General features: G+C 43.3%; 1 protein-coding gene across 6 annotated transcripts in view; it reads left to right on the top strand.

Annotated features, from left to right (window-relative positions):
- Positions 1-25453, top strand: part of rbms3 (RNA binding motif, single stranded interacting protein) — a 256131-nt gene that overhangs the window by 179567 nt on the left and 51111 nt on the right. For 3 of the 6 annotated variants that reach the window (XM_034124685.1, XM_034124683.1, XM_034124686.1), the window contains 2 exons: positions 5805-5971; positions 10671-10750. In XM_034124685.1, coding sequence (XP_033980576.1) covers positions 5805-5971; positions 10671-10750 — 247 coding nt within the window. The remainder of the gene's footprint in view (positions 1-5804; positions 5972-10670; positions 10751-25453) is intronic. The other 3 variants (XM_034124684.1, XM_034124687.1, XM_034124688.1) reach the window with 1 other exon arrangement.

Below are 25453 nucleotides of genomic sequence, written 5' to 3'. Positions count from 1 at the left end.
TCTGTGTACTATTTGTTTAGCACAAACTTAGCTCCATTCCAAACCTACGGGTGTACATGCCAACGTGATTACAGCAATGCCACCCACAACATTTAAACAAATTAGAGAAAGATGTAATCTATAACAGAACAATTAGGTTTAATTTAGTTTTCTGACAACTATATGCCCACAACGACAGGTGTTTTGGGCTGTTTGTTCAAACATAATATGGTCATTTGATTGAAAATGGCTGCCCTGGGTGATGGCACAGATTCTCCGCCTCACAGCTCTTTGTTTCAAACAGAAGGTTTGAATCACCCCCCCCCCCCCCCTCCCCCCCTCCCCCCAGTGAGCAGCAGAAGGACCTTGCACGTTACCAGCTTGCAATCCTGCTATTCTTTTACTCCGTACCATGCTGTTCTCTGACTGAGCATGTCTATGTCGGAGACGTTTGTGCATATGTTGGATTGTAGTGTGCATTTGTATATCTTTGCCTGTTTTTGAAGATGTGTGTCGGATGAGAGAATTCAGTCTGAAGAATCTTTGATGAATACATGTAGCATTGGTAGAAAACACACTTTGATCCTGGCTTTCTCCTGTGCTGTGTGATCCTTCTGCAGGCTGGAAAATAAGATGCTTTTTTTTTTTTTGGATTGTTTTTATTTAGAGACTTACAAAATCTTTTTCTGCCACCAAACTCTGACCACCACCATGAATCCTTGTACATGTAGTCTAAAGCCTCCTGCAGTTTGGCTCTGTGTCCCTAGTAAGTGGCTGCTGTGGAAAGAGGCAGGCCGTGATAAGGACACACTGTGCTGTAAAGTATTGGATGTGGATGGGGTTTGAAGTAGTCACAGTAGGGGCTTGATAACAGGCCTAGTGTGGGGGGAAGCGTTAAACAACAGCCTCTACAAGGGGAAAAGTAGAGTAATTGTGCCAATATCTCATCAGTGGTAAATGTGGAAGTGTTCATCAAAGAGCGGTGAGCTTGCCCGCCTGACTCTGCCTGCTGCTGTCTGACCAGCTGACAGAATGATAGCTCCTTTGTACTTCTACCTTTTTGTCTCAGAATGTTCTGGCTTCTCACAAATTGAACTCAAGCTTTTGAAGTGAGTTGATGTGCTCAAATTCTCCTACCCCCCCCCCCCCTACTACTTCCTTCCACTTGGCCGGCCTGCTTGTCTTCTTCTGAATGCATTCTGCAGACTCAGGCTCCCACAACAAGATCTGAGTGCACATCCTGAACCTATATACAACAGAACAGGAACGCTCCCTCTGGCATCTGCAAACTTGTCAGCAACATATCCTCACAGCAGCAGCAACACGGCAACTACTGCTTCCTTGCAGTTTTCTCCAACGAGACAACACGGAACCCTATTGTCTTTCCATTTAATTGTGCTCCTACAGGCTGCTGGTTAGTCACACAACAGGCCAGAGCGGCATACCTCAGGGAAGGAAATGGTGTGGTCTAAAACTAAGAATTGGCATTGGATATATGTTCATACAGACACCCTTGAAGTGTGTACCGGTGCTTAGAGGAGCAGCTGAGAAGCCCTGTAGAGCCAATTACACACATAGCTTTAATCTCTTGAGCAAGCTGAAGGGATCGAGGGGGGGGGGGGGGGGGGGGGGGGGGGGGAGAAAAAAGGGTGGATAGCAGAGGGCAATAGTAGGGTAGGAATGACAAGCAGGAATGGATTGATGAGGAGAAGTAAGGGACGTCTAGGGAGAAACAGGATAGAGACAGCAGGAGGGTGCTTTGGAAAGAGTTGGAGAAAGAGAGGCTATGGAGAGTGGTTTAGGAACGGGAGAAAAGACGGACAGAATGAAGTAAAGGAACATCGCGGTTATGGGGTGAGAAAAGATTGACAAAGAGAGTGAGGGCAGCTCCGAGCCTCAACATGGCGTTAGATGGAGTGCCCCCAGTCAAGACACATATATCCGTCTAACTTTTATCAGTTAAATGGAAACAGCCCTGAGAGCCCCATAGGCGGAACGTGAGACTTCTTACACTTGATGTTTCTATTCCCCCTCAAGCGTTGTCAAAGGCAACAAGGTCTCCCTTTAATGTGTTCTATCTGCCTGTCATGTCAGCTGCCTCCGTCTCTGTCTTTCTTACCTTTTCACTCTTTCACCTTTAGCATTGAGATCTATAACTCCTATTTTCTCTTCGTACTTTCCTTTTGTTTAACCCTGGCCTTCTCATTTCTTTTTTTTCTCTCCGCTAATACTCCCCCCTCCCCTCTACCATCGTAATGTTCTCAGAAATTACACTGAGGTAAACAGAGCAGGGTGTCGAAATGAAATAACAGCTACAGGGCTGTCAGCTCTAGCGAGTGGGCCATCCGTCAGCGGGAAATGACATGTCAGCTGCCCCCCCCCCCCCTCCTGTCACACACACAGTTGGATTCATCCTGTCCTCCTGCTGGCAAGGTGAAGGAATTATGCTCATCAAAGGCAGTAGCGTAGCCTGGAGCATTTCCATTAGCTATCTACAACACTGGTCAATGGCATTGGGACAGACATCGACACACAGACACCTGCGCAGCTTTACACTATATAGATTTGAAGGAACATACGCATAATTACTCTGGGATGGGATATATATACACAGGTACACACACGCACACACACCTCGATTACCGTTTCATTCTTAGCCTGACAGCAGAGCGTGTGCGAAGGCTGACATTAAAGGAAATGAAATCTCCTTGTGGAATGGGGCAGCCCATCTCACCTCCCGTCAAAATGCTCCCAATTCCACTCCTCTCGTGTAACCTTCTCATCTGGGTATTTAGGGCTTTGTGGTGCGGAACGTCATCAAAGAGGAAACTTAGCGAGGCGGCCGCGCGTAGATGAGGCCTCCCAGCGTTAATCCCCCAGCAAACGGAGCCCCTCTACCATTAGCCCACGCACACAAATTACCGCTTCACGTTCTGTCGCACTCTTTCACCGCGAGTACTGTCACAAGTGCTTTCATTGGAAAGCGTGCGCACACACACATAAACTCTCGTATCCTTGGCTTAGCCCAGTGACTGAGTCAGTCAGTTACCTCTTTGATCCAGACCTCCTGTCTGCATTGGAATATGGAGCGTATTTGACATAATCCTGAAAAACATCGCCTCACATAACCAATGAAACTCAAAGGAAAGCACAGCTGCACACCAAAGGGACTTAGTGGGAGAGTGACACGTGTACAGTAGATTTTTTACGGGCAGATTTAATTAAGCCTCATTCACTTCCAAATCCTGTGTTATACAAATTCTTGTGAAGGCTTTCCGAAGCACGTAAATGTGACAAACCTACCGAGGAAAGAGCAGTATAGTTTGCCCTGAAGTTAGTTAATTGAGTTCCTGGTTAAGAGTGTCGGTTTTCCCGCTTTCAGGTTGGGCACCAGCTCCCTCCCGAAGGCTTTAATCAGATCAAACATGTCCTGTCAGATAAGACAGCTAATTAATCAGGGAAGAGACCAGTCTTCTCCTCTGACAGATGTAGAGATGGAGGCACGGAGCTGGTGGAGGCACTTCCTCTCCTCCTTCTTAACCTCTTCCTCCGCCGTAAACAGAAAGCAGAGCACGACATAGTTAGACAGCGTTGCCTGTGGTGAAGCACAGAGAGACTGTACAGATTCTCAAAGACGGTGTTTGCATGCAGGCTGCAACTGAAGTCTCTCCACAACCCCCCCACTGAGAAGACAACAGATCTGCACTGAAGATGCTGTTAACAGTACTGCATATGCGTGTGAAAAAGATCACTTAAACTGAATTCAAAGTAAAGTAGTGCTATAAACCGAAAACAAGTAGCATTGTGGTTTACCAATTAAAAAACGTGTTAAAGTCTTGTGTATATTGTCTTAATTTTGACTTTGGGCAAAAGTTATTCTACTTGCCTTTGCTTCACTTCTTCTCTTATTGCCACTTCCTAAGGTTTATGAGACTAATCTTGCACAATCCAATTGGGCCAATCCTGAACTAATGAAATGAACATTATTCTTTGTCTTTATTGTTATTACATACATTTTATAGATCTATGTCTTGCTAAATTGCTAGTGTTATTCATGATAGATATAATAGCCCTCCATATATAATAGAGCCCAACCATCACACTGATTATTTCCTAACCAAACGGCAATACTCTTTTAAAAGGCCCTCCACTGCTCACACTATTGATCTAAACTAGAATAATGTGTAACCATCTGTTATTATGGGTGAGGGGATGTTTACTTTTGATGTATTGCATTAAATACATACATTTCAAATTAAGTTCACAATGGCGTTCTGAAATCATACATCTAGAACCACGAAAAAGAACACATCTATTCATTATCTTTCAGTTGAATACACTCAATTGACTGACCCTAATTTAAATTCGTATTTGGATGGTACAAGATGAGTCCTCTACAAATACCTGAAGTGGATGTAAATCTTATCAACATGTTCCAGCATTCCCTCATCACATTACGCTTGCCACAAACCACAACATGGATGCCTTTTTGTAATATTGCTTGGTGCTGGTTGCTGTTGTAGGAAAGCTTGGGAGATGTGGGTGTTGGATAAAGAGGAGATGTGATGAATGAGAGCTGGAAGCTGATCAGAATCTGGCCGGCTGCTTGATTGGACGGTTTACTTACAACATGGGCGGGAGGATGGATTGAATGAGATTTGATATGCGAGAAAGAAGGTGCTGATGTGCATACAGCATCATTAAGATACATATTTAGAGATAAGGATGACATAATGTAGTTGAATGCTTCATTTAGAGACGTCTAGCATAGATGGATGGATAGCTGGTTGACGTACTTGGTGGCTGCCTGGCTACTCGTGGGGCTGGGGCTGCTGTTTCCAGCTGTTCTACTGTAGAGCTCTACTGCTACCTCAGGCTCAACCCACCACCAGCTGTGCAGCTTCACATAGCTAGCTGTAGCCTCTGGGCACAACACAGAAAATGCTGTTGTACCATACACACTACACAGCTTCTAACTTTCTCTCTCTATCTTTCCTTCACTTTAAACCTTAAGGGGACATATTAAGAAGAACTTGCTATTTTCAGTGCTTGTGCAAGATACAGTTTGGTATCAGAAGGGCCTACTAACCCACAAACAGAGAAATAAAACAACCATGTTTGGTAAGCTGTCTTGGTCATAAAACATGAGACTCGGCAAGCTTTGTCCCCTTCCTATTTCACATGCAGACTCATTAGAATATACCCCCCAAACCCATATTTGAGTTTCTGCTTCCAGAGCTTGAGAACTTCCTTTGTAATCTTGCAATTGGCTTTTCAGGGAAGGGTGCTCAAAGAGACAGGTGCTACACTGGTGTTTTTGCATAGGGTGAAAACAAGTATATACACACACAGTTTAAGAAGAAAAAATGTAAACCTGTTCTTTTGTACACCCAAAATCCAGGTATGAACCTGAAAATGTGCATAATATGTCACCTTTAACACTTATTATTGGTTTAAACCCCTGAAGCACCTGACAAACTGCAACTACATGTTTAGGATACATGTCTATACAGACTTGCACTGGCATTATACTTACCATTCACGCAAACCCATGCTGTGTATGTCTGTCTCACACATAGAGCCTAAGGCAAAGTGAACTATTGGTGTATCCATATGGCATGTGAGCAGATCAATGTGTGAGTGTCAATAAGGCCAAACGTCATGCGTGTGAATGTTGGCTGCATTGCGATGTAATAGCCCAAGAGGCAAAGATGATGCATATTTCCTACTTACTACACTTGTTGGTGATACATTATTTCTCATTTTCCCTCTCCTTTTCTCTCTCCATCTCCTCTATCAATCCTCCCCTACTCTTCTAACCCCTGGCCCTGCAGCAACAGGAGCAGGACCCCACCAACCTGTACATCTCCAACCTGCCGGTGTCTATGGATGAGCAGGAGCTGGAGAACATGCTGAAGCCCCTGGGTCACGTCATCTCCACGAGGATACTGAGGGATGCCAACGGGGTCAGCAGAGGAGTCGGCTTTGCCAGGTAGGTGCTCCTGCTATAGATAGATTACAGGAACGTTATAACTCGATACCTAAGGCAGATATGTGTTGCGTTAATGGGGAACTATGCCCCGTTTCAAAATACATTCATGTTTTCCATATGGTCTGTGACAGTCTAAAAATATTCGTAACCATAAACAACTCTCTCCTTAACCGAAAAGCTAGATTGCTAAAACTCAAATGTGAGATGTCATCAAGTATAAAGCGTGGAACTGCTCTATAGACACTGCATCGGGAAATATGTTCTTAATTAAGGTTTCCCTCTTAAATTCCATTTCACATTTTGAATGTTACATCACTAACAATGAATCATCTGCAAATGCACAGACTGAAATGCACACAAATTAACCAAAACACAGACGTTAAAATGCATTTGTGTGCGTATTCATCACTCTAAAAAGACACTAATCAGACGATCCCTTCTCCAGGAAGTGGAAACTTAAAAGGTGATTTGTTTGCCAAGCCTTTTTGACAGTGTGTCTGCCACTGGATGAGTTCCTCTTTGTTCATGCCTTTGCATTATAGTCTTATAATAGAATAGAAATAGAAATGATCTACTTATTGATTCAAGATTCAAGGCTTTATTGTCATGTGCACAGTAGCTACAGTGTAGATATGGCAATTAAAAACTTAAGTCACAGGCTCCTACTACAGTCCAACATGAATATATGTAGGACATAAACAAATAAAACAAATACAATAGTGCAAGAGAATGTATTGATGCTTGGTCATCTACATTCTTACTCATTCATGTATACCTTCAATTAACCCTTTGTCCTTATTATAGTCAGGTCTGCTATAGTTTACCCACAAGTTCTAACTTTGAATGGTTTATTTCTTTTTCTACTTAGAAAAGTTTCCACTTCAGCTTGTTAATCCCCCAAAGTCATAAACCACTCTGTCCTTGTCCTCGCCAGCAGCCACCAGGCTCTCATTGCTCTCCATATCCTCCCCTGTTTACCCAGAGGAGGCCACTGACGGCCGCAGAGCCGCCATCTTGCAGGGATTTTTCTTAATCACCTGCTCAGGCTGAACTCCTCTCCTATTCCCTGCTCTATTACTGAGGGTTACAGCAGGACAGACGAGCACAAACACACACAAACAGGCACTTAGGCACACATATGAGCACGCGCACAGACATGCCTGTACAAATGTGCATAATAGGCACACATGCATTGACGTGTGCTCATGTACCACCACACATATTAGTGTGCAGACTCTCACACTTATGCACACAGACCGGTAGGCAGCCTCCTGTGGACCAACAAGCAGAGCACAGCAACAACCTGCCACAGGCCACCTGTTCCAGCAGCCCTCTGCGGGGAACAGACATGATGGAAATGGGAGAGTGAGGCGGCAGGAGAGAGAGGGACAGGAGTGTGAAACAATGGCCAGGTGAAAATAACTTATCATAGAGGTTATTATAAAAGAAAAAGTGAAGGTGATGGGAAGGAGACGGCAGTGTGAGATGGAGAAAGGTTGAGGAAAAGTCATTGAAACAAGTGAATGTGGGTGTCTGAGAGTGAATCTGAATGACTGGTTACTTGGTTAGGGGAGAAAGGAAAAAAAGATTGTGCAATTGATTAAAACAAATAAGAAGAAGAAGCTTAAAAAGATTCATGGATGTGTTTTATGAATTGTAGTTCCTGTTAAGGCCCGGACACACCAAGCCGATTTTGGCCGTCGGTGGGCGTCAGGCCGACGATGAGCGTCGACACGCCCTACTCAGATTGGTGTGTCCCGCACCGTCGTGTCTTTTCAGCCGTGCCGACGCCTTTTCGGCCAAAGGCAGTCGGCAAAAGAAATCACTCTGATTGGCTGTTCAGCTAGCGAATCAGTGCATGAGAAGCGAAACGGAAGTGAGGGACCCAAACAAACTATTAAGAAGGCAAATCTGAGATTTCATTTAACTCAAGCTCTCGACACAGGTTCGGGAAAGCCCCATGAGCTTCTCGCTGTAGAGTGAAAATGGAACGCACACGCTATTTGTTGTTTGTTTATATCACGCAGTCTGTTCTTCTTCTCTCGGTTATCACGCAGTCTGTCTTCCGGTTGTTGCCTCTTTTGAATGACGAATACACACTACCGCCGCCTGCTGGTAAGGAGAGTTATTGCCACTCACGCATGCGCAGTTCGTACGTGCTTCTTGGCCGTCGGCTGAAGTCTTTGCGGTGTGTTCCAGTGCGACACATGGCCAAAACGCAGAGACGCGAGGACGACGCAACAGTCGGGGTCCGTGTGTCAGTTCTTTGGTGTCAGCTTGGTGTGTCCGGGCCTTTAGCTGTGTCAACAGACAGACAGATAGCTGCTGAGGGTTGGGCCACGAGGGGCATTAGAGAAAGTAAACTGAGCTTAGTGTTTGTGGGCCGATCCATTACTGTTATCAGAGCCCATTACTCCAGCTCCAGCGCTAATCATTGCAGACAGCAGCACCTGATGCCATTAACCAGCAGCACACAAAGAGCCAGCCTGCCTCAACGCCTACCTGGCTCGCTCTCTCACTGAATGGCTTCCCCGAAAGTCGCTCGACAGCCTGGCTGACCGGCTTGTTTCCCTGCGACTGACTAACAGCCCGTCTGCCTTATTTACTCCTCGTCTGCCCACCTGTTTTCTGTCTACCTACCTTTCTTAAAAGAGTTGATCAGGACACAAACAATGAAAAGCCAGAGGGGATGTGAGGCGGATGGGTAAAGAGCACTGGAGAATAGCGAGGGAAGCTGAGCATCAACACTTCCAGTCTGAGAATCTCTTGAAACTCCGGAGAAGAGTTGTTGGTTCAACCTGATATTCAGCCCATTTTCAAGATAGACAGCAAAAATACCACAACAAATAATCTCAAAGAAGTGTTGCTTTTGATAAAGCAGTACACAAACATATAATTCACAACAAGTAGTTAGGCTTTAGTGAAAATTATGTTTGAATTTTTGGGGAATTATCATCTGTTTTTACTATATTATATATATTTGTATCTGTGAATACATGTTTTTCACAAACTGTTTCACTCTGGGCACAGAATCAAATATTCAGAGCTGGATATTAAACCCAAATGCTTTTTTTGGTAGTGATCGAAATATGAAAGGCTTACTTGAATGTGTACTTTATCCAGTTTCTGTTCTTATTCTTTGATCAAATATCATTTAAATGATAATCCATGTATGGCTTCTTGTGTATACACATTTCATTGGAGAAGTCTGGTCTCTTTTGTTAAATCAAATTGACATAACAAATATAATATAACAAATGTCAAACCATACCCAGCTCTTACTGTATATAATGCATGTTTTTATTAAATTAGTTGAATGCCAGTGTTGATTTTGACTTGTTCAGTGCATGTGTTTAGGGCCTGTTGAGTGATCAGCTGAGTCACACCAGCTCAGTCTTCCCAAGTATAAGAGTGGACAGAGGAAAGAAAGAGAGATGGGGAAAAGGGTGCAAGAAATTGTGAAAAATCACATATTCTAAAAAGAGAATCAAGGAGAGGAAAAGGAAGAATGGTGTTGATGTGGTTAGGGTGCACAGAGAAACAACCGGATGCACAAAGAATGAAGAAAAGGAGGGCATGGAAAGTGAAAGAGATGAGGCGGAAGAGAGATAGGGTAACGGTGAAAGATGGAGGAAAAAACCAAGGTTGAAAGACCGGCAGGAATGAGAGAGATGTCAAAAAGAAGAGGTGCAGACGGGTCGGGAGTAAGATGGATGGGACAGAGAGCGATAAAGAAGCTATGTTAAAAAAAAAAAAAAGTAAGAAACTAGATGGGAGACGGATGAGCGAGAAAGAGGACAGAGAAGTGAGAGGCTGACAGGATCACATGAGTATTCTTGGAGGGGAGACCGCATAAAGCATGAAAATCTGGAAAGCAATGCATTCTGCAAATTCTAAGAGCATATTACCATAAGCATAGGAACGGCAATCACTCAAACCTGCACTTAAAAACACACTCATTTTTACATGAGTTATTTTGTGAGTCTATCAAATACCTGCATGGCAACACACCATGGTAACATTCATGTTCCCCTTGGTATGAATTGTAATAACTTATGTGTTGGTGCATGCCAACATTGTATACTTTTGAAAAAAAAATGTTTGTGTTTGATATACTTATGTAAGAGTTTGTATGGGTGTTAGAGTCTCTGTGCTTATGATGTGAGAGATCAGAGCCCTCCTGCTGGTCGGCTGCTCGGCCCACAGACTTTTGATCTCTCTCTCTCGCTCTCTCTCTCTCTCTCTCTCTCTCTCTCTCTCTCTCTCTCTCTCTCTCTCTCTCTCTCTCTCTCTCTCTCTCTCTCTCTCTCTCTCTCTCTCGCTCTCGCTCTCTCAAAATCCGGAAATAATTAAGCCTGTTGCTTCATGTGTGAAGAGTTTCAGTTCAAAATGGAAACAAGCAATGTTGAGTTGATTACAATCACAGCACTGCTCTCAATGGACTCACCTTAAAATATGTTGCTTTACAAAAAGTACCGTGGTGCACTTGAGAGGTCAACTTTATCTGGGTCGTAACCGTTTATTCAGATTTTGCTTTTTTTTTTTAAACTCTTAATGTACAGTACCACAAGCCATTTCTAATTGTGCCATCATTTAATGTAAAATAATTGTATTTCCTAGGAAGGACTGTCGACCTTTGCTACAAATGGATAGTGGCTATTCTTTTGAAATCAAACCCTATGTTTCTGTTTTGTTGCAGGATGGAGTCCACAGAGAAATGTGAGGTTGTGATACAGCATTTCAATGGAAAATACCTGAAAACCCCACCAGGCATTCCAGGTGAGTCTCCCCCTCTTTTTGCTTTACATTGTTCTCTTATCACCCCTTTCATTTCCATCTGGGAAAATGATCACCTTTGCAATGAAAGAAACGTCTTATTCAATTATGGTAATTTCTCATCTGAGATCTGCCGGACAGCTTGATAGATTGTGTACAGCGTTGATTCTGACACCTGAAGCTAGCTGTCTCTGCTATGGCTGAATAGCTGACGGCTCTGTAAGCCTCCTCCTCTCTCTCGGTCTCTCTTATTCTGTCACCTTCTCTTTCCTTCGCTGTTGGTGGCGCTGCTGCAGACTGAAACTTCTTGGGAAGGAGAAAGCCCTTTTAATATTCACACTCATGCCTCTGTGCTGTTCTTTGCAATCTACTTAAGAGCTTGCACTCTCCCCTCTTTCCTCTCCTGCTCCTTCTCTCTGTTGCTGTGTCCTCTCTCCTTCCTATCTTTCTTTCCTGAAGTCACCCTAGACAGTGGAACAAGCTGGCCAAGGAGAGAAACAGGCAGGGGAAACAGGGCGACGGAAACATTTCACAAAATGAAGACAGATGTCTGGACAAGGTGTTGGAAAATAACTTTATTTTTTATACAGGACTCAAAGTGGCATCATCGTCCCAAAAGTCTAAAACAATGAGAAATTGGATGTTGGAAACAGAGCATTTCCTAAGGGAGTAAGGATGTCAAGAGGGGCTAACAAAAAGAAAAGCAAGGTGGAAAGGAGAATAAAGATATGAAACAAAAAGGAAAGGCCAGGATGAATGAAAACTATGCTGGCTAAGCACTTTCGGGGCCAGTGGCAGCGCTTCTGGAAGCCTCCCATGGGCCCCAGCAGGACGTGGGGGCCAGACAGAGCCAAACCGACGAGATCTCCACCACCCCTTTTGCTATTTTATTAACAATACTCACTCCTCCAAACAGCAGGTCAGAAACAGACCCATAAATTGCTCTCCAATATACAGTAATATCCCAGAGAGACTAGATTTAGAATCTCCATATATGCTGAACTATACTGCATAGCCAGCAGCCATTAAAGGCAAGGTGAGTGGTTATATTGAAGTTGAGCCGTAAGAGGAAACCTTTAAGCTGTAATATCAGGCTGACCTTCCCCTTTAAGGGTCTATCTCCTGGCCGCGCAGGCTTTATTATTGTTAATGGATTGTTCAGACTTGTGCCAAGCATGAAGATTTACGGCCCTGATCGAGGATATCTTTTGTGGAATTAGGAATAGTTACATTTACAAGGTCTGCTCTGTCCAACACTGCTGCGATCCCTCCTAACGTTCGTGTATACATGTACCTGAATGTACACACAAAAAGTTTGTATAGTTCATTTCTTGCCATGTTTAATTTGGGGTGATTTGTAAGATAATCAATTTCTCGGTTAGTTACAACTAGGTTATCATTTTGTAATTTAAGTTACAATAAATGACATGTACTCACTTTACTCCTCTTATAAAAAATAGTTATTCTTGAAGGGTACATGTATTAATAAGGTTAGAATTCTAAAATCCTCTCCCTCAGATATTTTAATGGTGCATACTGATAGAGTAAGGCCCACTCTGTCATTCCTTTAATGCTTTTACCGTAGTTTTCCATTTACAAGAGTTTGGGCGTTGCTGAAATGAGGTTTTTTGCCGAATTTATGACATGATGAGTTGCTGTCTGCTAAATGGAGATCTCTGGACATTCCTCTGTTATCAGACTCAGATGTTGCTCTGCAGAGGACCCCAGGGTTGTTTCTGTTTCTCAAACATGCAGCGAGTAGCCCTTTGTAGATGGAGATATGCGTGTCCCTGTGTGTGTGTGCTCTTTTTTCACTACATGTGTTTATTTTCTGATTCATGCGTGCATATTAGGATTTATGCATTTTAAAGTGTGTGTGTGTGTGTGTGTGTGTGTGTGTGTGTGTGTGTGTGTGTGTGTGTGTGTGTGTGTGTGTGTGTGTGTGTGTGTGTGTGTGTGTGTGTGTGTGTGTGTGTGTGTGGTGTGTGTGTGTGTGTGTGTGTGTGTGTGTGTGTGTGTGTGTGTGTGTGTGTGTGTGTGTGTGTGTGTGTGTGTGTGTGTGTGTGTGTGTGTGTGTGTGTGATGTTGGTGGTATTTCCCCAGAGCCCCTTGCTATGCAGGGCAGCTTCTTCATCCATCCTGCTTTGACAGTTCAGCAGCACCCCCCCCAGGGGCCCTCGCCACACACAGCACAGCAGGAGCGCGTGTGTGTGCACGTGCATGCGTATGCTTGTGTGACAGCCATGACTACTATACACAGCCTGAGCCTTGACACATACACACCCACATGCACAACCGCATGAGCACAAATAGTCATGCAACACTAACTTTGACCTGAATGGAATGTCAACATCCATATAATGCTAATAAGATCCCTTTTTTTTCCACCATTTATCGTTGGTAACATACTCCACATAAACACACACAAAGTTACACAACACTCAGCAGGCACACACACGCATACACACACTCTTCTTGATGTACCAAGCTTGCGCTCCAATCCTCTGAGCCCATATCTATCTGACAAGTCTCTGCATTTCCTGCTTAGCTACTCAATCACACCATGTCAAGGTGTGTGTGTGTGTGTGTGTGTGTGTGTGTGTGTGTGTGTGTGTGTGTGTGTGTGTGTGTGTGTGTGTGTGTGTGTTGTGTGTGTGTGTGTGTGTGTGTGTGTGTGTGTGTGTGTGTGTGTGTGTGTGTGTGTGTGTGTGTGTGTGTGTGTGTGTGTGTGTGTGTGTGTGTGTGTGTGTGTGTGTGTGTGTGTGTTGGTCTCGTTATAGTTTGCCCTCCTATATCAGGTGTGTCCAGGGGCAATACAAAAGGATATTGAGTTATAATGTTGCTGTCCAAAACCAGGAAGTAAATGGATGTCAGGTGACAGGTCATTCGTTCAATTCAACTGACCATGGGAAAATAATCGGAAAGGAAGCAGCCATGTTGGCAGGAAGTCAACGATAAGTTGCGGATATGGCAGCAGAGGACTGTGGAGATGCTAGCAGATGGCAGTTAATGGCGCCATAGACAGATTCCATACACTTCCTGTTTAAATTGTAATGTAATAACATCCAACTTCCTTGTGATTACATGAGATGTTGAGTTGATATACAGAGTGTGGGATGTTGGCAGATGGCTGCTAATGATAATTAAATAGCTTCCCTATTCTTACTGTTATGTTTTAATGAAATCAGGCCTAATATTCTAGTGGTTACATGTTTTATTTAGATGCAATATCGTGTAATGCACTTTTGATTAATGTGACTGCTACTAAGTGTCGCCATGTACAGAATGTAAGGTGTTATATCAATACTTGTAGACATCGTTTATCAGTGTACCATAAGTAATTAGTGCGTTAAACTTCACAAAAGTAGTTAAAGCAATAAAAGATGTCATTGTAACAAAGGCAATGCTCGCCAGGAATTTAATGAAATACTTGTCTGTGTGTTCCAGCAAGTTATACAGAAACAAGAACTACAGCACTTGTATATAAATGCGTCTAATAAGCTCTCCAGGTCATGTTTGTTTGGCGAGGCCTGGTTGATATGAGACGTGCGTAGCTTTCGTCCAACAAGCGAGTCACCGAGGCCTGCTCCAGCCTCTCCACTCTGCCCACGTCTGATTGTGATTCAGAGAGAGGGACATGATCGATAGCCCTGATGGAGCACTACAGCTGTTTAGCTATTCTGTGCAATGCGGCAGCCGCTCTCCCCGTCTCTGTTGCGGGCTGTGAGTGTGCATACGCCCGCACACAGATACAAAGTCATTCACATGCTACATGGATATAGCCTGTATGCCATAGGACAAATAGGTGTGTATATTGACATATATTCGCATGCACAAACACATTCCTCATTTAAATGTATATAAAAGAACATAGGATAGACAAATATAGATGGACTTAAACACCCATGTAGACACAATGGACGCCTTTTTGAGACATCATCAATTTATCCTTATTTTCAGTGCATGTGAATTTACTCAATACACAAAATAAATAGAATTTATGAAATGTGACTACAGCAATAAAGCATAGTGAAGTGAGCCCAACAGGGACGCATTATGATTTACACTGCAACCCTGAGCACTGGGAAAGTCAAAGGAAGCGCAGATAAAAAAGTGATTTAATCCGCTGGCTCCACTGAGCCTCGCTGATTAAAGCCCTTCGTCCCACAATGCATTAAACAGCTTAGAGATGACACCCTATGGTAAATGTAATTTGAACCGGAGATACATTAGCCATTGTTTGGTTTTGGCAGGTGAGTAATCCCATGTACATCCCGTATTGTGTGTGAGCCGTGGCAGAGGAAATTGATAACATTTGATACATGTTCTGTGCTGCTCAGGCAACTGCTGCTCTTTGTGCAATTTAACTAGATTTCACTGTCAACAATCGAACAGCAGCTAAATAAACAAGGTGTGTTTTCAGATGGGTTACATACAGGTAGTGTTGAGCGTTAACAAATGACAGTGTCAGACTTCAATGGATCCAGCTTTTTCATGAATGTCTAACAGTGCAAATGTGCAAATAGAGATTTAGTCCGACTGAATGAGAACTTTCCCTACAGATTCTTCCTTTTCCATTCTGTTGTCGTTGCTCTCTCCATTGTCCCTCTGCCAAGATGGCAACAGAGCTTAGGGTAGGCTCCAATAATGTCCAATAGATGCTGGATAAATAATGGAAACCACATCAGGAAGCAACCACAGTGGCCCTGGGAGATGGAACCAAACGGAAACATGCAATATGTACAAGCTTTCCTGCTTCTTTTTTATATAGTAGTCTGGCATTTCTCTCTCAAACTTTATATTTGTTCACTATTTCTCTGTCTCTCCTCACCAACACCCTTTTCTAATAAAACATACTGTATATGTAAGCCTACAGTAAAAGGCATTTTCTTCATGGGGACGTGTGGAAATCAGTTTTCCAATTTACTTCCCTGATCCGTCGGAGATAGAGATGACACCCAGCCTTTGTAGAAAACCGCCAGCTGTCAGGCTTATGCTAGACATAGTTCACAAGGGTTACTAGTTGGCAAGCCCCCCTTTAAACAAAACACAAAAAGACAGCCCTGAACCCCGAGTGCTGGCCCGACACACACATCTAGTCATTATTTGCACAACACGAGGCCTGTGCCACTGAGGTTGGGGGAGTTGTTGCTGGGGGTGCTGTTGCAGAAAAAGATTCCCTCCCAGTTGGCGTCCTCACCAAGGCAACGGTGCCAAGATAGCACAGACAGCCCACGGTATTAAAACGTCCCTCGCTGAATTAAGGCAGGTCCCAATTCACTTGGTAAGTCACAGAAAGCCCTTCTGAAACTGTCAGTCATACTTGAGTAATCCATGTTAATTTCTGCAATCCCTCCCACATTCCCCTGGCTAATAACTGGCCTGTCACCGGGCCCATTTCTCTCCCCTATGGCATGTAGATTTAACATGAAGCCAAGTAGGTTTGGCTGTCACTGCATCTCAGACATGGCTGCCGGTCATGGGAAAGTGCATTTTTCCCATGATGCATCTGCGTGTCATGTGTGAGTGCTGATCTGTGAATTGTTTGCATCTAATGTTTTCAGGTCAAATCCATTATGTATCGAAAATTCATTTACTGCCGCTGTCACCCGGTATGAACGTATGTTTCTGTCTCTGTGTGCGATACACCCTGACAATCAGACAGCTTTTCAATATACATGGCTGCGGATAATAATTAGCCACCAAACCTCCCTCTCAAATGCGCTCCTCAGGATATTGCATCGTAATGAAATCTGTCCTCTTAGCATGAACCCCTCCACCCCCCAGCCCTGACTTTGCCCGCCCCCCCATTAGAGGCAGGTCACACAGGAAGTTATTATTGGCATCCCCAGTAAATCAGACAGCTTCCTGAAAAAGGATCAATTTCCCCCGATGCGCTTTCTCATTATAACCTTATCTCGCCCACAGACAATAATCTGGATTTGTCACGCTTTGTTTGTTTTGCCACTGAACTGTATCAATCATGATCGGAGCCAACGGTTAGCACAGAGAGAAGGAGAAGGAGGAGAGAGCGGATCTGTCACTGAAATATATCGCATTTACCTGCTGCAGTCGCCTTCCACGGAAAATAATATAAGCCCTTTGATTGGCTTCAAAGTTTGTTTAGGCAGAGAAGAGGAGTGCAGGCTCCTGGAGGGTTTAGGCAGGAACGATTGACTTTGCCCTCCACTCAACCACATCTAATGTGGAGAGAGGAGCCATGTAGGAGAGTTACCATGAGAAAACGATACATAACGAGCGAGAGTAATGGAGAGAAATATATAGCAGGAGGGCGATGGAAAGAAATAGATTAGGAGCTGAGGAAATGTGACAAGAATAAGAGAGGGAGATAAAAGAGAACAGATGGGGAAAGGGCAGAGAGGGGAAGAAAGTGATGGGTGGCGCAGGGAAGCAGAAGAGAGAGGAAAGTTGGATCAACCCGTGCTTTTGGAAGGTTAAATTCGAGTAAAGTTTAGGTTTCTGCCTCGGCAGCAGAGGAGATGAAAGGATGACATTGACTGTGCGACCGCTTCCTGAGCTTGACCCCTGTGACCCCGGTCCAGCTGTCCTCCCGGTTGATCCCTTTATATCTTTCTCCCTCTGACCTACCCTCACACTATTTTGTTGTCCTTGCTTTTATTCTATCTCTCTCATCTCCTGTCTTTCATCCCTTACTTTTCCCTGCACTTCCTCTATTCGCTTTTCCACGCATCGCACACATTTCAGCTCATCCCTCCCTGATGCTCATCTCTGTTACTGGATATGGCTGAGTGCACACAATATTAGTGCGAGCAAAAATAAGCACCTGAGGCTGCTTTTATTTATGAACAACATTTTTCCTCTCCTTGTTGTTTGATATGCTTTCAGCCTGTTCATTGATGTGAGATGTGCACGCTTTTGTGCTCTGGACAGCTGACAGTTACGACACCGTTTTTAGTTTTGCACTTATCAATAATGTATCCTTAAAAGTGGAGGCGTGGAGCAGCAACAAAGTAATAAAAGGTTCATACATTCGTAATGCACCAAGTAATTAAGGATACTTTCTTCACATTTTTCCCATTGTAAAAGGAGCTGGTTTTAGATTCATGGGTCTACTTTTTGATCTGTCTGTCCACCCATTTGTTCCGGGTTATAATAGCTAAAATATATGCTATAATATATACTATCAGATAAATTAACATACCAATTTGTACAGACATTCATGGTCCCCAGATGAATCATCTTAATGCCTTTGGTTATCCCCGGGCTTTTTTTTAGAGTCGCCATGAGGATGACATTATTAGGTTTGAATATAATGGAAGTCATGACATTTAAATCCCCTGAGGACTTTTTGTAATAATTTAACATTTCCAATAGCACCAACATCAGGTGAACTTGTGCCTAGCATGCTGACGCGTAAAATTAAGATCATGACAGTTGTAAACAGTGCTCAACACAGCATATACTGTAAGCATATTCATTGGGAGCATGTTAGCATTATCATGTTAGCATTATGATGTTCGCAATTAACTCAAAGCCCCATTTTGCCAAAATAGAGATTCAAACAAAAAAGCCCTCTTTAAAACAATACAGTATATTGGCCTTATGGTTTGGGCAGTGTTGTTTCAGGTACTGTTAAGAAAAGGGAATAAAATGCCAGTTTTTGTGAAGTATCAACATGTTTGATGGATTAACAAGCATACATCTAATGTATCATTAAGCAAGTTATATATTTTGTTTTCATTCTACTGACATTTAGCCCTACCCATTGAGGCACAGTTGTGTAACCAATTGTTGATTGAATGTCTTGGGCAGATGTTGTTTCAGACTTTGGGAGTGTTTCTTATACCTTTTTAGCCCTGCATTTTATTCTGGCAAGCCCAGAAGCACTTGAAAACCTTGAAGTTTTTTTCTTTTTATACTCTCCACCACTCTGAGGAATACATTCCTGAGATGCGTTATCTTCACAGATCCCTAGATTCCAGGTTTTTAGCCATCAGTCAACCTAATCTAATGCAGGACCTGAGGCACTGTATTACTTTTTCAGAGAATAATATTCCTCCTCTCAGCCGATACAGTAGGTCACTGAGCTCATAGCCTTTTGGCCGGCCCGCCCCGTCCTCCAGTAGCAAGATTAAGTTTGCTGAGGAGGATAATCATGCTCCAAGGTCTCTGTGGTATGCAAGCAATTCAGCAGGCTTGCTCTCTATCTGCTGCACCTTTCAACAGCTTACAGCATCACAATACATGATCGATTACAGCTTTGATTCTTTTTCCACTCTAGCATGTGTATACATTTCAAAGTGAACAGAAGTAGTGAGGTTAAGCCAGGTCAGCTAAAAGACTTAAATTGACCTCAAGACTAATCGTATCCTCTGTGTGCTTGCGTCAAGGAAGCAGAGTTAAAAAGAAAAGAGGCATCAGTTACACCCCGACCACGTCACTGTCACCGTCCCAGGACACAGAGGGCAGTGAGATAAATCTAGCCGCTGCCCCCAAAATAGAGCACGGTCTTCCATTAAAACAGGACGCAGGCTGTGTGGGAACAAGCAGAGGTCACTGTGGTCACAGAGTTATTTCTGTAGCGCAACCGGACCTCCAGGAGTTGACGCCCTTTCATTCATCCGAATGCCTGCCAGCGAGGAAGGGGACGCACACAAAAATGTGTACACACCTACATGCTGTGCCAATGGACGATCAGTAGGAGTGGGAAGTGTTCCATTTTAAGAAACTTGCTGTGATGGCACCCGAGTTGCCAATGTTTTTATGTCACAGCTACCTTGAGCTATTTGTGTTTCCTTTCCTTGTATGTGAGCGTATTTATATGAGAGCTGCCTGCTGGTGTTTGAGCTGGAGGGCGATGGAAACGCACCTGGTTCAGTGTGACCTCATGTCTCCGACACACCGTCTCTCTGTCTGTCTCTGTTTCCTGGGCTGGCAAGTGTGCTTACTGCATCACAGTTTATTTCTTCTGTTATTGCTCAGCTTATATATGATTTAAAGTAGCTCACAGACAGGGATGCACAGTTGCAGTTGCAAAAAATCACTCAACACACAAACTGGAAGCACACGGACGCAGCCAAAAGAATGATTTCTTACAGTCTCTGTTTCCTACCTTTTGTTCTTTGAGCCTTTCTCACTTCTTCCTCTCATACTTCCACACACCCGCACAAACACACACACATCAATAGTCCATTAGGAATGTGTTGCTTTCATTACCTCCAGCTTGGCCCTGAGACAGCCTTCTGAGTGGAGTACAGCAGAGCAGAGCTGGCCAGGATTGCAGTATATATAGCGAGAAGTCTGGTAATTGCCAGCTCTCTGTTCTCTCTATCCTGTGCGTCAGGTGGGAAGTATGAATCTGTGGTATCTAGGGACCACCCCTGCAGCGCTGCACCGCATCTCACTACAACTGTCTGTCCCCCCACAGGGCACACGTAATAGAGGGAAAGCAGAGTGCTTAAAGGCCTCTGAGAGTCCAACAACTGCCACTCTAACAATACAAACCTCCATGGGAATAAAATAAAATACCATGCAGCCCACACTAACAGCAGAGAGGCACCTACAGATATACCCTTCCTAGAAATCTCACTTTTCTTGTCTTGCTTTGCTACACAACGTAAGTGAGGTTACTCTTGTGCAGCTTCTTTGTTGAAGTGGAATATTTCTGTTTGTTTTGTTTCACTCGCCAGAAGGCAAAAGGAATGGTCAAGCAACAAAACCTTTGAGAAGTCCTACAGTATAACTTTTACAAAAACGGTCAAGTTTGAGTAAAGCTGACTCCCACATAAATGTTTAAGATAATATATATTGAAAAATAAAAACAATACAATTCTTGGCAGAAAACTATTTCAAATACTAGTTTATCAGTCAAAGTTTATTCAGTCAAACAATGAAAATAAAACATTCAACTGGCATTTGTCTTTTTGAAAGGTTGTGTTGGATACGAAATGGCAACATAGTGATCCCCATATTGTCACCTTTATTGAACTGTTCCAAAGTTAGTTATCAGTATTTTGAACCCTTTGCCATTTCAGCTTATATAAAAAGAGTGAGAGAAACAAATGCAACCATGCATGAATAAAAAAAGAAAGAAAGAAATGAATGAAAAGGAAATAAATGCTGCAACTCCAACGTGGAGACGATATGACTTACAAAAAATAAGACAATATTATTCTTTTCCAGTTACAGAAATGCTAAGAATTCATGTTAAATATACAGGATTTGTATTTGACAGATATAATATGCAAAATACTTATTTCTAGATGAAGTTCTATTACATCCCATTCTTCTCTTATAATTAATCAACGAAATGTTATTACACTGCAAAAGGCCTTGTAGCTTACAGGCAAAATAAACAAAGATGATGTATTTTCCTTACGTCCTTGTTAATCATACCTGCAGCATGGTGTGCTCTAAAGAAGTAAATACAATGTGTTTCCATGTGTGGCCTTTACCAGCCCTTAGCATTTATAGAGGTTTTGACTTAATGGCCTTTTTGTGCAGCAGTCTGTCAGATAGCAGGGCTGTAGTTATGATAATACAACTACAGTAGGTTTTCCCATTCACCAGCACCTGCCCTGATCCTCTCAGACACACACACACAGATTTATGAATTACCTTGAGCTAGTCATATCTCTCTTTTAGCCCTAGATGTAATCTTGCCACAGATGCATCCAGATCAATTTTTCAGCATGTCTCATTTGAGGGGCGGGCTGGGCGCAGCAGTGGTGAGTGCGGGCTGGTGTGGGGGGGGGGGGGGAGATGCAGTCAGGGTGTATCCAATTTCAGACTCCAAAGCAAATGGCCTTGGAGATCGAGGATTATACAGCAGATTTCTAAGTCGAGCTGGTATTGATTCGCTCTGCCCCTGGTGAACTTCACGTTGTACCTTCTCCGTGTAAGCTTTTAAATGTTGATGCCTTAATGGCCCCCCTCGCAAGCGTTGCCCCCCACCCCACCCGATCTATAAAGGCCACAACAACTGGCCTGTATAAATATGGCCTTTTGTTTTTCTAGTCAATGGATATTTCATGGGCCAGTTATTCAGTGGACAAGAATGAGAAATATGTTTTAGGTTACAGATGGTAGCTGGTTTTATAGAATGTATACAAATATCTGAATTATCTTCCCAAAAGAAAAAGCACTTTTAATGACAGCGTTCCAGAGATTCTGACAGCTAATTGTGTTTCATTGAAATGCACATTCTGGTAGACGAAGAGCCGGGAAAGCAAGATCTCACATACTCTGCATAGATGAATACATCTATACTCTATATAAAGTCCGTTTTTTGACAGTCTTTCTTTATTTCTGCTCATGGTGACTGTGGTGGAAATTCCACACTTAATCACCTTCTGGTAAGAAATGAACAAATCTACAAGTTTAAACCAAAGTTGTGTTATTTAATAAAGAGTTAAAGCACTATCAATGTAATACAAGTTTCTGGCCCGCTTACAACAGAAAAGCAAGGATACAGGAAATGGAAGGTCTCAGCCAATCAAATACAGGCTATTTAAATGGTGGCGAGATGAGCTCTATTGATCTATGCATACATGGTTATTACATTACCTTACATTCATATGATCATTTCCTGACAATTGTAAACTGTGAGAAAATCAACCCAAGGCATATCATAAAATTAGACTTATGATACATTTCCACAATAGTGACAACCGCCAGATATTTGTTGCTGCTCTTCTGGCAGTCCTCGCTCAGTTATTTGTGAAATTGGAGCCTCTCCACGCCGCTGCTGGTACTGAGGAATGTCGACCACCCAGATGCTCAATATTTCCATTAAAACTTTAACGTTCATATTCTTTTCAGTTCTGTGCAGCAGAGGCACTAATCACAGGAGTTTCTGTCACTTCGAATGCGTTTTGATGTGCTATCCCATACTGAGCAGCACTCTTGGCCCCCCTCTGTGACTTCACGGTCTCCGTCTCCTTAACCATTCTGAGGCACAGAATTAAGTTTGTTGTCCTGCCATTTAGCCATCTGTTCTGCAACTTCCGCTTCTCCTTGTTTCCATCACACTTCATTCACACCCTCCGTTTCTCTCTTTCACTCAAACAAGTCAACACTGTACAGGCACATATTCAAATTTGGTAATTACTTTGAGAAAAGCTGAGTAAAGGGAAATAAGATTGCTTCAAAGTCTAATTATTCACACAATACCAGCACCAAAATACAAAAAAGACAGGGAAAAGGGGGTTGAAATGGGTGTGGGAATCTGGTCAACTCGTCAAATAGCCCCATTATTGGCTAAAATCAACAGCGGGGAGTGTTAGATGTGTGCGAGCGAGGGGGGCGTGTGTCCAAATCCCCTCAGTTCACACAGCCATTACAAACAAGAGTGAATTAGCCCGCCGCCCCCTGCTGGGACAGTGAATGGATGAGAATAGGGGAGATGACGGAGGCCGCTCCTCTTCAGCATTATCTAAATAACAGGCCGGGGAATTCAATAAGTACCGGCCTCATCAGACCTCATCAGCTCCCCCAATTAAGCTGCACATCATGGCGGCTGGAGGGCTGGTTGCCGTTGGTGACAGATGAGAGCCGGCATGGCGGTGTGCTCTGCTGCGGTGCTGTGCTGCCTCACATTCCTGCCATTGTTTAAGGGAAGGGGGTGTGTGTGTGTGTGTGTGTGTGTGTGTGTGTGTGTGTGTGTGTGTGTGTGTGTGTGTGTGTGTGTGTGTGTGTGTGTGTGTGTGTGTGTGTGTGTGTGTGTGTGTGTGTGTGTGTGTGTGTGTGTGGTGTGTGTGTGTGTGGTGTGTGTGTGTGTGTGTGTGTGTGTGTGTGTGTGTGTGTGTGTGTGTGTGTGTGTGTGTGTGTGTGTGTGTGTGTGTGTGTGTGTGTGTGTGTGTGTGTGTGTGTGTGTGTGTCAGGTTGCTTCTGGAGGAGAATCATAAGCGCTGATGAATATCATCAGTGTAACAGCAGCGATCGTATCTACTCATTTCTACTCAGTCTGCTCTGAACTGCTGTCCTTGATAAGCTTCTGATATCTGACCTCAACTTCAAGTAAAAAGGAGTTACCTTCACCGCGCCGGTGCTTGTGAACCCTAGTGATATCGATGTGAGTGTCAATATCTATTCCCTCCCACATTACCTGTGCTTCCCCCAGGGGTCAGGACATGTGGAGAAAAAACAAGGCTCTCCATCATCGATTGGGGCCCATTAAGGCAGACTGAGAAAAACAAAGCCTTTTCATCACTTCTGAGATGTTTAAGTAAGGACTCGCTCAAAGTTGTTCTCCACAGGTCAACCTCTCTCTCTAGTTATCGCTCTCGCATCTCTCCTCTCAAGGGGATGCAAGGGCAAAGCTACTGAAGCTTCTATAAATAATGCTGAAGAGTTTGCTAAGTGTGCACATTGGAGGAATGTGCTTCCATACTTTGTTTAATGTATTTGCAACAGTGGGAGGACTGAGAGGGAAACTGTAGAACACTGACATAGGAAGGAAGTGGGGTCAGATTTTGGCCATAGTTTGTTTTGTTTTGAAGGGGTTTAAACCTCTAATTGTCTTTTAAATTATTATAGGGCATTCCTGTCTCAACAATTAGCATTGTAATGACCAGTTTTAATTCAATTTGAAGGAGAAACCCATTAATAGTGATGGCACGTGCCAGTAGCATTGGACATATGCATGGCTGACAAGATTAGCTGCTTTCTATCAGTAAATTACCCTTAATTCAGCTTTAAAACCTAAAACAATGTATACACATTTCAGAAGAATGTTAATGTATTCACTTTGCACTAAGATGATGCCACTTTGTTGTCAGCAACTTTTTTTCGAAAGACAGAGGGAAATTAGTGTCAACCTTGTGCAAGAACAAAGAGAATACCTAAGAAATGAATGAATTATGAGCCAGGGGAATGTCTCATACGCTGTTTGAAGTTCAGAAGTACAAGGGTCTGTCAGACAATGTGCGGATGAGTGGGTGAGCCATCTTTCTTTGGACCTGGCTTTTTGGCTTTTTAGTTTAGCATTTTTAGTCTGAAACTACCTTTTTTTTTATCATACAGAGATGATGTACTGTATGATATTATACAGGCCTTCACCTCACCAAAACATAGCTCTAACTATACATAACGTTGTATATGTTAACACCTGTTTTATCAAGACTTTCAGCATCATAACATGTTTCATAAAATAATGTATTCTACTTCCAATCTGTTGGCAGAAACTAAATGATACAAATGGGTTAAGTGACAACACAGCCATCTGTTAATTCAGTAACACTAATCTGATTATTAAAATGAAACCTGTCCAACAGTGACATGAGAAAAAATGGGGTTATAGTAGAAAGAAACCAAAAAAACATTGATAGTGTCCAAAAGATATCTGAAGACTGTGAGAAAATGAGGCGAATGCAACAGAGGATGTCGATGAGAGTAACAGATAAGATTTGTATGACAGAGAAGCTTGGTGCAGACCTTCCTGCGCTGCCTTTGGTTTTGTGTATGTGTCTCTGAGTTTGTGTGTGTGTGAGAGTGTCGGCTGCTCTTTTGAAAGTGAAAGAGCAAAGAGATCTGCACCTGCAGCTTCTATCAACCAGTGGAAAGCTCCTTTCAGCACAGCTTTAATGACAGTCTGTGCAGCTCTGCTCAGCTCAGACAGGCTGGTCTCCACTCAGCCAACCAAATCCTCTCATAGCTGCCTTCCTCTGCCACAAAGTCACCTGATCCCTAATCAGCCACGGTGCCACTCTTCATCGATCCCCAATC

This window comes from Trematomus bernacchii, unplaced genomic scaffold, assembly GCF_902827165.1.
Source record: "Trematomus bernacchii unplaced genomic scaffold, fTreBer1.1, whole genome shotgun sequence".
NCBI classification, from domain to species: Eukaryota; Metazoa; Chordata; class Actinopteri; order Perciformes; family Nototheniidae; genus Trematomus; species Trematomus bernacchii.
This window is presented reverse-complemented; position numbering and strand designations above follow the sequence as displayed.